The 12,514-nt window shown below is 40.9% G+C and overlaps 1 protein-coding gene across 1 annotated transcript in view; it reads left to right on the top strand.

Moving 5' to 3' along the window:
* Positions 1–12,514, top strand: part of iqsec3a (IQ motif and Sec7 domain ArfGEF 3a) — a 79,627-nt gene that overhangs the window by 39,950 nt on the left and 27,163 nt on the right. The window contains exons 3-4 of the mRNA XM_028570961.1: positions 688–1,527; positions 1,720–1,964. Coding sequence (XP_028426762.1) covers positions 694–1,527; positions 1,720–1,964 — 1,079 coding nt within the window. The 5' untranslated portion in view covers positions 688–693. The remainder of the gene's footprint in view (positions 1–687; positions 1,528–1,719; positions 1,965–12,514) is intronic.

Here is a 12,514-nt window from a genome sequence, read left to right as displayed (position 1 = left end):
GATTAATGGCTTGTTCAGTTTCAGACAATTTAAAGTTGGGCGCAGGACCTCTCTATGGAATTCGCAGAGATTATGAGTTCTGTTTGCCGAGGAAATGAACGTTTGTCCAAATGCCATGAGTCAGCTTTTACTGTGTTCTATCTTTTGAACTGTGGCTTTGACCAAACTCTGTAGTTTCAGTACACACATCGCAAGGCCAGCTTGCGAAAGATAATTACTGAGCCATGGGAGGATATTATTATTTGAATATGGAGTACTTTAATATTTGGATTTGGCCTACTACTTCCAAAAATTGGACTTTACAACTCTTTTCATCTCCTGGGATTTTCATTTATTTAATTTTTCCACCACATTATCCCATTCCTAGCTCATTCATTTCCCACCTACACTCAAACTGTTTTTTCACACTGCTTTTCAACTTACATACCATATTCATTTTCCATGCACCACAGTGACAGGCAAGAGAATATGAAAAATTTTAAAACACCGGTAGTGACCTTTTCACAAATAACAGCATCTGTGACACATGGGATTATGGGAGTTGTCTGCAATGTTTTGTTTTACCTATCTGTGTGTATCTTGTTGTTGGTCTGCAATTTCTAATCAGTTTGCAAATTCAAATACACATCAGAAATTCCAGTAATTCATAATTTTCCTTGTCTATCCTTTCTTTCTTCTATTTTTTAGATCGAAATGTTAGAGCACAAATACGGTGGCCACCTTATCTCCCGCCGTGCTGCCTGCAAGATCCAGACTGCCTTCCGCCAGTACCAGCTCAGCAAGAACTTCGAGAAGATCCGCAATTCGCTGCTAGAGAGTCGTCTGCCTCGACGCATCTCCCTGCGCAAGGTCCGTGTGCAAAACACGGAAGGTTTCTCTGCTGAACGGGCCCTGGCAGAAGGCTGCAACTTGACAGGCATCCCATTGGTGCGCTCGCCATCTCTGCCTGCCACAGTTGGTGGCACCCTGACCGACCTGGAAGACTCATTCACTGAACAGGTTCAGTCACTGGCAAAGTCCATAGATGACGCACTCAGCAACTGGAGCCTGAAGACCATGTGCTCACTGCAAGAAGGCGGCACTTATCAGTTCAGTGCCGACTCCTTCAGTGCAGCAGCAGCAGCAGCAGGAGGTGGAGGTGGAGGAGACGGAGGTGTTGTGGGAGAGTCAGCGATTCACCAAGGCCCAGTAGACCCAAGTGACCTGTCGAGAAGTGCAAGCAAGCTGATGATGGCGTTCCGGGATGTGACCGTGCAGTTCGACAGCCAGAACTTCCTTGTTTCATCCTCAGTCATAGAATCGTCCACGGTCACCCTCGGCAGCTGCGTCCAACAAGAAGGAGACCCCACCACTGTCATGTCTACTTCCACAACAACAAACTCCACTCCAGCCTCCATTGCTCCCGGCCTCTCCCGAGAACCCCCTCCTCCCCCTGCAGAGCTCCCAGCTGAACCCATAGATCCCCCACCACCCCCACAAGAGCCCCCACCACCCCCAGAATCAGAGTTTGAAGAAGACGAGCAGGATGTTGAATTTCCTGCTCCTCCTCCAAGTGAAGAAGAGCTCGAGGAGGAGGAGGAGGAGGAGCAGCCTCCCCTAACCCCTCTGGATAAAATGGCTGCTCCTCAAAGCCCAGATGAGGTTGTGGTGGTGGTACCGCCACCCACACAGCCCCCTCACGCAACCCCACCGCTGCTGGGGAGCTCGCCCAAGGTGGAGCAGCTGGAGGTCAAGCGGTGCGGCTCCGAGACCGCAGATAACAGCTCAGAGCAGATGAGCAGCAGCAGCACGTCCACAGAGGCACGCTCCACATCTGAAGCCTCGTCCAAGGAGGCACTGCAGGCCATGATCCTCAGCCTGCCACGCTACCACTGTGAGAACCCCGCCAGCTGTAAATCACCCACGCTATCCACTGATGTCATGCGAAAACGCCTCTACCGCATCGGCCTCAATCTCTTCAATGTGTGAGTAGCCACTGCTTTTTCATTCTTTCGTTGATTCTGATCTAAAAATTTAAATCAGGTCTTTGGTGGTATCATAGCCACGGTTAACTGCACTGAAACACAAACTGAATGATCCCAAAGAGAGATATTATATATATACTGTAATCATGTATTAAAACACACACATGGCAAATCCAGTCTGGGAACTTCATGGCATTTAGAAATAATTTGGGAGTATTCATTTCAGGGTTACACAGAATAAGAAATACTGGCCAGTAATGTGAATGTTGCTCTGGTAAGGTGTCAAATTTTTTCAAATTTTGAAATTCAAATCTGCTTATACAGGCATAAATGAAGAAATGTACTTGATATAATTTATTTTCATATGATGATCATAATGATTGGGAAGGTTAAAAGAAAAAGGACACTGGATATATTGGAAAAGAGAATGCTGTAAGTACAGTGACATTTATGAAACTGTCTGTACCTCTACACCTCCTCTAAGTATAGGCTACCTGAAGTTTGATGGGGGCTTTGGACTCAAACGAGCAAAGAAAAGCTCTTTTCCTCACTGATCCCCATTGTGCTGAAAGAACAAACACAGTGAAGCCCAAGTCCCAAGCTAGATCTGAGGTGTCTTCTTTCTTCTCAGAAAGACAAATCAGACTGGGACGACAAGAGAGAGAGGATGAATTATTGAGACAGAGAGCTGTGTGGAGATTGTTTTGTAAGAGAAGAGGAATAAAATGAAGGAAATGTAGTACTAAAGGACTGAGGCTAAAGCAGTGTCCCAGGCAAAAAGTCAGCATCCTCACCAGTTGATAAACGAGAGACTTGAATGACGTGAATAAACAGCATTATTCTTGTATTGCGGTGTAAGTCTGTTATTTTGTTCAAACATAATACCGTTAGGCTACTTATCTTACACACTTCAGTTTTAATGTAACAAGAGAAAGTGTTAAGGATGAAAACTTACCAATGTGTTTGGGACTAGTAACGCTAACGTTATTTCGTATATAACCTGGGCTGTGGTTGGAGGAGCGTAAACTTCCCCAAATCTAATAAAAAGTAGAACAGAGCTGCTAATGCTAATTTAAACTCTGATAATGGGTATATACTACACAGTGGACGTTTTAGTTGTGAACAGGGCTTTTATTAGAACACAACCCGTCCACAAGCAGCTAAGATAGCTAACTAGTAAGCTAATGATGTGCTGCTTGATCTTGGAAGTAATACTCGTTTACTACTGTAGGGAGTAAGCCAATTAGCTGGACATGCTAATCAATCAATCAATCAATCAATCAATCAAAATTTATTTATAGAGCACTTTAAAATCCAAAGGAGGACACAAAGTGCTTTACAGTAAAACAATAAATGAATACATAAAAGCCCTAAAATACAAAACTCACACGACCCATATAATACAAGTACAAACAAAAAATACATACAATAAATCCACTGTTTAATCCATTTTATGCACGTTTGTTCTTGTGTAGGCCTAGACAACAAAAGACACCACCCTCCAAACCAAGTCGGCTATTGCTCTATCTACATGCACCCTGCTTAAACATATAGAAAAAACTGGCAACCTTTAGCTAACCCAGTTCAGTGTGTGCTAGGGGTGGGGAAAAATATTGCAATATATTGCAGAATATTGCAATATGTTTAAAATCGCAATTATATATCGTATTGTGACATAAGTATCGTGATGATATTTTATCGTGAGGCCTCTGGTGATTCCCACCCCTAGTGTGCGCCCATGTAGGCTGAACAACAACTGGGGGTCGAATCCGTCCCGTGTCATCCCCTCTCTCTCCTCTCTTTCCTGTCAATCTTATTCCTAAAAAAGAAACATCTTAATAATAAATAAATTAATAAATAAAAACCTTGACAGACCAGCTGTGGCTAGCTCAGCTATAATTGGACAATCCCTGCTTTTTTTTTTTTTTTTTCTTAAAGGAACATGCCGACTTATTGGGAATTTAGCTAATTCACCGTAACCCCCAGAGTTAGACAAGTCCATACATACCCTTCTCATCTCTGTGCGTGCTGTAAGGCTCTCTGACAGCTCCAGCGGCATCAGGCCAGCACAGAACGTGCAGGTGACTGGTTCCAGTAATCCTACTGCTCCAAATAAGTGACAAAATAACGCCAACATGTTCCTATTTACATGTTGTCCCCTTGGGCGGAGTGATATGCTTGCAGCAAGCCTGTCTGAGAATATAGTTCCCAGTTTGTTTACTGTTAGAAGATGGCTGTGTTGTTTTTTGTACACGCTGTGACTATACAAATCACAACATGTAAATAGGAACATGTTGGCGTTATTTTGTTGGGAGCAGTAGGCTAGTTGGAACCAGTTACCTGCAGGATCTGTGCTGAGCTAAGCTAATGCTGGAGCCGTCAGGCAGCGTTACAGCACGCACGGAGATGAGAAGGGTATGTATGGACTTGTCTTACTTGGGGGGTTACAGTGAATAAGCTAAATTCCCAATAAGTCGGCGTGTTCCTTAAAATAAGGACTTAATGCTAATTTATCTGACATTATTGTCAGGTATGCTGTCTCAAAGTTCGTCTTAAATGCCAAGATATGCCCATAGCGATACAGGTTACTCTTGTATCCTACTACTACCCAACTCCCAGTGCATTTTTCTCTGTGGCTTCACAAATAGTCAGCAAAAGAAAAACATGGCTTGAAAAGCTTGTTTATGTTTGCTGGTTGCAGCTTTTCAGTCATTGTGAATTCAGCTTTCCCCCGCTGCCAAGTGAAGAGTGACAAAGTCCAAACCAAGTAAAAACCTTCCAGGACGCACTCCAGACAGGTGCAAGGGGGTTACATGGCAGTGACAGAAATGTTGCCATGGTAACACCAGTGCATTGGGCCAGCACTGACTGAATCTGATTTGTTGAGAGAAACACTGAATCCGAGATGTATGTCAAACTCACTCAGTTTTGTAGTTAAATAAATGGAACGTTTGGTTAATTATGACCTCCAGCTAGTTATGATAATTAAAACAATATATTGCATATTCATAGAAGCACTAAAAAAACATTATTTTACTTATTACATAATGCATATGGTACATTTATATTAACATTTATTCCCAGCTATAAAGGCAGAGCTACATCTAATGTGGAAGCCGATTTGATTGGTTTACCCCTTAAAACAGCCCTGCTTTTATTTGTTTAACACTTTAAATTCTCCTTTTAGAAATGTTTGTAACCACACGCCTCCTGACAATGTGCTAAGCAGCCAGCAGCACACCTGGAAGGAATCTTTTAAATGAGGAGATTTGCCATATGCTCTATTAGCTTTTCACTCGCTCACGTATCACTCACGTAACTCACTCACATATATTAAAACTCGCTCGACCACTGACGGAGTTGCTGGGTAACAATTAGTTGGAATACATGAGGTGTGAATCCAAAGAAATAATGGCGACGAACCACGAAGCTTCAAATTCTCATTAGTCATTCTGCTGCAAGTTGTGAATGTAATTAAAAGTTCCTTCAGCGCTGCGTGAACCGGCCCCTTGGGAACTGGAATGAAAAATGTGTTAACATTTCAATCCAAGTTTCTTTTGTCCCTGCCACCTCAGCCATTTCTGTAGAAGCTCTCCTTGCTTTCCAAAATATGCCGCTTTGACGGAAAATGCATTGTGTTCCCTTGGGTGCAAAACCACTACACGATTTTGTTAAGATATTGCCCCAATTAAGCCATCTCATACAAATTTAGAAGATTGGAGTTCATGAACAGACATTATCTTTTTGCTCACTGCCAAGCTCTGCAGCGCAATAAAAGTGCACAATAAAGCAGATTAACTTTGACTCAATGCTGGAGCGTGACACTGAAAAAAAGAGGAGCAGGAACGAGCTGTGCAGTTACTGGAGAGGGAATAATCAGCACGGGGAAATGAATAAAATACAGAAAATAAAGAAAAAAAAAATGAATGGCCTAAAATTTAGTTATGAAGTTGTCAAGTGAGTATGAGATATTTTTCCATTTTCAAAGGCAAGGAGGGAGGTGGATTATATAGAAATTGTAATAAAGGGACATTAAATTAGATGAAATCAGATAACAAATCTGTTTTAGGAAATCCCCCGAAGAGCATAAAGAAGAAAGGTATTAGAGGTTTGTGATATAAATAAAGTAAAAACTACTTAAAAGGATGGAGTTATGGTTTGGCAACTGAAACAGCCATGCTTTAAGTTTATGTCAGGATTTACTTAAAACTAAACATTGAAATTATTCCAATTGTTCAAATAAATAAATGTCTTTCCCCTTTCATGCCTAAAAACTGTCCTATCAAAAGATAAAGGCCTAAAATGCCCCGCCAAAAATTATCTTAAAATTGAAATCTAAAGTGAAAACATTAGAGTGGATAATCCAAGGTATGAGTTGAGACTTAAACCCTAGCTTCGATAATCTCACTTTACAAACAAAGTTTCTGTACTGGACTATCTTTTCCATGTTACTTTACATGTGCGGGAGGACATACTGGTTATGTGCTTAATGTCATGAAAGTCCAGCCGACCAATTTAGAAAGTCTACCTACAAAATCCCTGCCATCTCTAATAAAAATAATAGTTTTTCATAGTGTCACTGTGAACAGCACCTGGCGTGGCAGAGGATGTTTGACTGTAGCGAGTATCTGTTTCTTCAGATTGAAACACTCTTAATGACATATCTTTCAAGGGAAAGTGAGGACTGTACATATTTGTAATGACAGTTTTCAGGAAAGTACAAGTTTCATAGGCTTTTCTATCTATTTGCAATCCCCTCTTCTCGTTCCCCTGATCAAACACCTTGAAAGATAAGCTGCCTTTTAATAAATTGGCTACAAGGGAAGAGACAGACCAGAGGGAAGGGAAGTAAGGGAGAGCAAAAAAAAAAAAAATGAGAGAGGGCAATCAAGCTTGAGGCTTATTAGTTCCACCAGTTCGTACCCTCCCTCTAAAACCTGTGCTGTTGTATCCTTTGCATCTTAAACAGGGCTGTTTGCTTTGGGCTAAAACTTGGGTATTGCTTGATCATGCGGACAAAAAGCTCACACATATTGCACAAAGCTAGGAAAAGTAGTGTGTGAGTTTGAACCGGTGTTTGTCTTACAGCAGGTGGTCTATGCACCACCTTAGCAAGGGGAGTAGGGAGAAAATATATTAAAGAGAGGAGAAGTCAGTGAGTGTGTGTGTGTGTGTGTGTGTGTGTGTGTGTGTGTGTGTGTGTGTGTGTGTGTGTGTGTGTGTGTGTGTGTGTGTGTGTGTGTGTGTGTGTGTGTGATGCAGAAGAATAAAAGGATACAGTGGGCGATGACAATGGAGTGTAAAAGCAAGAGAGGGGAACAGAAAAAGACACCAAAAGGTAGAGGGAAGGGACATATTGAGAGAGAGAGACCACTTGATAAAGTTCCCACCTGTGTGTATGGAATAACAATGACTCCATTATGTGAGGGGAGAGTGTGTCAAGGACACTGGCATCACACAAGGGAGCTGATACCAAACCTTCAACAGACAGTTACAGGTTTGGGGAGGGGTGACATTAATGACACATTCCTGAGTAGATTTCTCATTTTGACTGCATGGCTTTCCCATTTTATACTAGTTGGTTAGACATAGTAGACGCCTTTTTTGAAAGCATCGACATCAGAGCAGCTCATGGCGGATTCAGATCTGCCTCCCCGTCATGCATGAAAATGGAGTACCATCAGAGCTTCATGAATTAAATAAAACGTGGCATAAGAGATGAGTAGGTGATGGCGTAAGTGTGAAGAGAGACTGAGAGCAAAAGAAAGGCAGGTCTGAATACATATGTCAGGGAAGGCTAATTAACACAGCAGATCAGCAAAGCCTGCCCAGCTCCTCGAGTGGGATAATAACCTGATGCCAGGAGGATGGAGCTCTGCAAAAAACTCAGTGCATGTACAGGTTTGTGCTTGTTTGTTTGTGCATACACAAACCTTGCCTGTATTAACATTCTGCCCTCGGTGCTAAATGACCCAGCACATAATTACAAACTCTATGATCCAGATGGCAAACAGGGAACACTTTTTTAATTTCTCTTCTGCAGTTGTTGTGCAGGTGGTACATGTAAAGATTGTAGACTAGCTCAACTGATTTGAAAAATGAGAAATTACATATATATATATATATATATATATTCATTTAAATTGTAATTTGTAAGCTAGTCTACAATCTTTACATGTACCACCTGCACAACAACTGCAGAAGAGAAATTAGAAATGCGTTCCCTGTTTGCCATCTGGATTATAGAGTTTGTAATTATGTGCTGGGTCATTTAGCACCGAGGGCAAAATGTTAATACAGGCAAGGTTTGTGTATCAACACAAACCTTGTGCGAACTACTGTTATGTATGTGTGTGTTGAGTAACATCTCAGTACTGTGTTGTGACTGAGAACAAGCAAAAAACTAAATGCTAAAGCCAATGAATAAACAGCTCAAATAGTCAGCTGTAGTTAGCTAAACGTAATGGATAAATGGTTGAAATCATAGACTGTATATTAAGATGGACGGCCTGACCGCTCTCAATAGTGAAGCCAAAACATCTCAATAACCCCCTTAGTGTCTGGCTGCAGTAGGCCATGCATTTTAGCGGATGTGACATTTGCCGAACTAAAACAAATCAAAGTACACATCAAATGTTTCCCAAAAATGGTTTCTGTCATTTTAGGTATTCTTACACTGATGTATGTTCAAGTGTTCATTTTTCTGCACAAATGCATATGCAAATGTGAGCAAACCGACCTAAACATTGACAGTTTAACCGTATGAGAATATTATTGTTACAATATCTACTTTTAGATCATTTAAAGTGTTACATCCAGTATGAAATCATTCCAAAATTTAAAAGGGAAACCATTAATCACACGGGACATCATGAGCACACCAATCGTCTGTTTTTGAATTCACTATGGTTGAAATGTATGGACATTGTTGAATTTAAAACTGCACAATTTACATTTAAAGTCAAACAAAATGATTTGCCGTATAACATACGAATAATACGATAGAGTACATTAATGTTTAAACAACCTCTTGTGCGAACTACTGTTAAAAACGTGTATTTCAGTTTGTGGGTTGACCTTATGGAATGGACAAAACAATGACATCAAACAAAGCCATAACATTATACAGTTCAAAAATAGATTGAAGAAAACAATAATTGACCAATACAGAATCATTATTGTTATTGTATGACGACAATTTTCGCATTTCACACATGTACGTATGCATATGTTGTATTTGTTTTTTTAATAATGACATTGTGACCTAGAGGCAGGACTTTATAAGCATTATGCTTCCCCCTGCTTCTTCTCGAACTTATCCTTTTTTTGTTCTTTGGTAAATTCTGATTGATTTATCTACGTTTGTGTATTTTTGTTTTTCTTTTACAACATTCTCTTGATTGTTTAAGATAAATAAAAGAATAAAGAATAAAGATGACATGCGAATAAGGGGGTTAGGGTTCTGGGCATCGGCTGCATTTGACAAACCACTGCTAAAAAAAAATAAAAATGCAAACCAAAGGTAGGGAAAGCAGCCTTAACATTATATTCTTGCCTTTTCAGCAAAAGCACACTTGATGGACAAGAGCAGCGCTTTGCAACAACAAGTCCACATTAGTGCAATGAGTCAGGGTTTTGAAGGGTTTAAAGTCACACCACACAATCGTGTTACCACTCAGAAAAATGCACAGGGGCGCTAACCAGCCATCAATCTATCACTGGTTAGTAATGAAACAGAATGTGAGCATCTGGAGAAATAGGCAACATGCAGTGCTGACAGTTAAGCACTTGTAAAGGCCATAAAACACAGCTCTGACGTACCGCCACTGTTCACATTTGAAATAGCTCTAAAATAGAGGGCCAATAAAAGTGGATATCAATGTGATGCGCAAAGTATGTATTTATGGTAGGGTGACATTCCAAGATGAAAAAAAATGTGTCTGTGCAACAAGGAGGGATGCAAGAAAATGTTTGAGGGGGAAAGATGTCTGGGCCGGTCTGGGCGTGGAGCAGTTTATTTAGGAGTTGTCATTTCATCATGCCATCTGGGTCCTGTTTGGCACTGTCTCTTGCATTCACTCTCCTGTTTTGAGTGTTTGTATGTCTTTATGTTGCAGTCTTGTTCCCTTTTACGCTTCATCCTTGTAAGAACCCAGTTTTCTGTCCTAATCAACTGCTCCACCCACAAGTCGTCATACGTACATTACAAAAGCGATCATTTGTCCGTGTTCTCCAAAATGACCCATTTGACAAGATTGGAAAACTACAACTACTTGAAGGTTAAAGTTGGTTTTAAACCAAAGTTGACTGAAGGCAACCCTGTCCCGACATCACATTAATTCCACTTTTGCTACTGAAGAGGATAATTCTTGTTCTGTACCCTCATGCTCCCAGGCTCTCACCTCAAATTCTGATTCCAATTGTTTTACACTATAAACTATCCTCTTTAGTGTATTCATTGAATGATCTCTTAACCAATGGGCTATTAAATCACTGAGACGATAGAATACAATTAACACTTTTTAGTAACTGCATTTTAAGATATAATGCACATGTGGGCTCACAAAACTGAGGATTCCGACACCTTCCAAGTCAAATGAGCAAATGTTGAACATTCCAGTCCCTATTTATTCTCTCTGGGTGTAGTCCTTCCTCTGTGTCCTCAGCATGGGTGGGGGTTTACTCCTTGAACCCCAGGGGAGCAGGAAGGTCTGTCTTTACTCCAGCAAGAGTGAAACAGGAACCCCTTCATCATGTCTTCCTTATCTCCTCCACTGTCTTTGTGATGTCAACACATGATGAGCTGGTATTGACAGGCCCACATCAGCATGGGACAGTGGAAAAGTACAGAATACCCCAACAGGATGAGAGACATTGGTTGTGAAACAACTGTCATGAGGGTGGAAGTCATGTAGGAGTTACATGACTTATAGGTACACTCCAAGTCAAAGTAATATCCCTAAAAGTGTGTTAGACCTATGTGTGAGTATTCAAACATGTCACTTTTCATCAACTCAAGCCTAAAAGATATTTTCCTGACTTCACTACTGAGGAAGGACAATCATCTGCACGATCACAAGAGTTCCATGTCACTGAAAATGTAAACGGGGTTGTTTTCAGCATTTGAACAAACAACCCATGCTTGTGATTGTCTGATGACAGTCTCGTTCTGCACCAGTCATCTGAATCTATCCATCTTATAACTCCTGCATCATTTCCTCTCTTTCCTTCCGTATCTAAACCCCCCCTCACATCCAATACTGATTACGAATAATAATCACCATGTGTGATCCATCTGTTGTTGGACAAACATCAAATGAGTGATATCTGCCAAATTCATTTGGCGAGACATCACCTTCAGCTGAGAGGGTGAGCCAGAAGCAGAGAGTGCACTGAGGCTGTCACAGCAGATGCTTTCAGGCAGTCCAGCCTGCACTCATCGTCCTCCCTCTCTGTCCTCACATTCCCATTCCCGCACATCTGCTCTGTCTGGTTTTCTTCCAGACTCCTCCTTCTATCCTGCTCTTTATCCCCCTCTCCCCTCCCCTCTGTCCCGCCCTTGCCTTATAAACCCATTAGCTGTGAAACACACACACACACACACACACAGCTCTGTTATGTAAAGGCTATGGTTTAAACACTGTATAAAGACTGGAGAGGGAGAGCTGTGGCAATAATGTGGTAGCCTCCCTAGAGCAACTATCCTCTGTGTCTAATAGGGTTATAAATAGTTAGGATATTACTCCCTTGTTCACACAAAAGTAACTTCTGCCATGCAGTCAGCTGAAAACTATCAGTGAGCAGTGTTGAGGAAGTTACTTTTTAAAAAGTAGTGTTTGCTCATTACTTCTTAAAAAAGTAATCCGTTACTTTACTTAGTTACCCTCTATGGAAAGTAACTTTTTAAATTACTCGTTACTTTTACGTTACTTTTAAAGCAGGCGTCTCTGGCAGAAAATCAGTTAAAAACTTGATTGACCATAAAGCCAATCTATAGTTTATCAGTGAAGTTTATCTGAACTACACTGCGGACTGGATTCTCTACTCACAGAGTGATGGCTGATTCATTATGAACAAGTCCAGCGCGGGTCGAACGCACATCGGCAGGTCATCGGCGTTACACGCTAGTAATGCTACAGCAGCGAAACATATGATTACATTTTTTTGTTTGTTAGAGAAACACTGTTATTTATTCTTCAAAACAATAATGTAAGCAGTTTGAAGTCAAAGTTTTCAAAGCCATATCACGTTTTTTTTAGATTGATATGCAATCTTCCAGGCAACCAATACATTGTATTAAGTTTGGTATGCTGTTAAAAACAACTTGGAGAAACAGGGAAGAATTTGTTATTAAATCAATGCAAAAATACAAACAAAAGTCACAAACCTTAACTAAAGCTAATCGTAGACCTGTTTCATTCCAACAAAGTCTTCTTGGGAACGTCTCTGTGCATGTAAGCAGGGATTTAAATCTGCATCCCAGATCAGCCATTATTATTCTGGCAGTATCCTCTGAATTTAGCAGTGTCAATTTGTTAATGAATGTTGCA

This window comes from Perca flavescens, chromosome 23 (genome assembly GCF_004354835.1).
Source record: "Perca flavescens isolate YP-PL-M2 chromosome 23, PFLA_1.0, whole genome shotgun sequence".
NCBI lineage: Eukaryota > Metazoa > Chordata > Actinopteri > Perciformes > Percidae > Perca > Perca flavescens.
The sequence above is the reverse complement of the archived record's forward strand: the minus strand, read 5'-3'. Positions and strand labels throughout refer to the sequence as shown.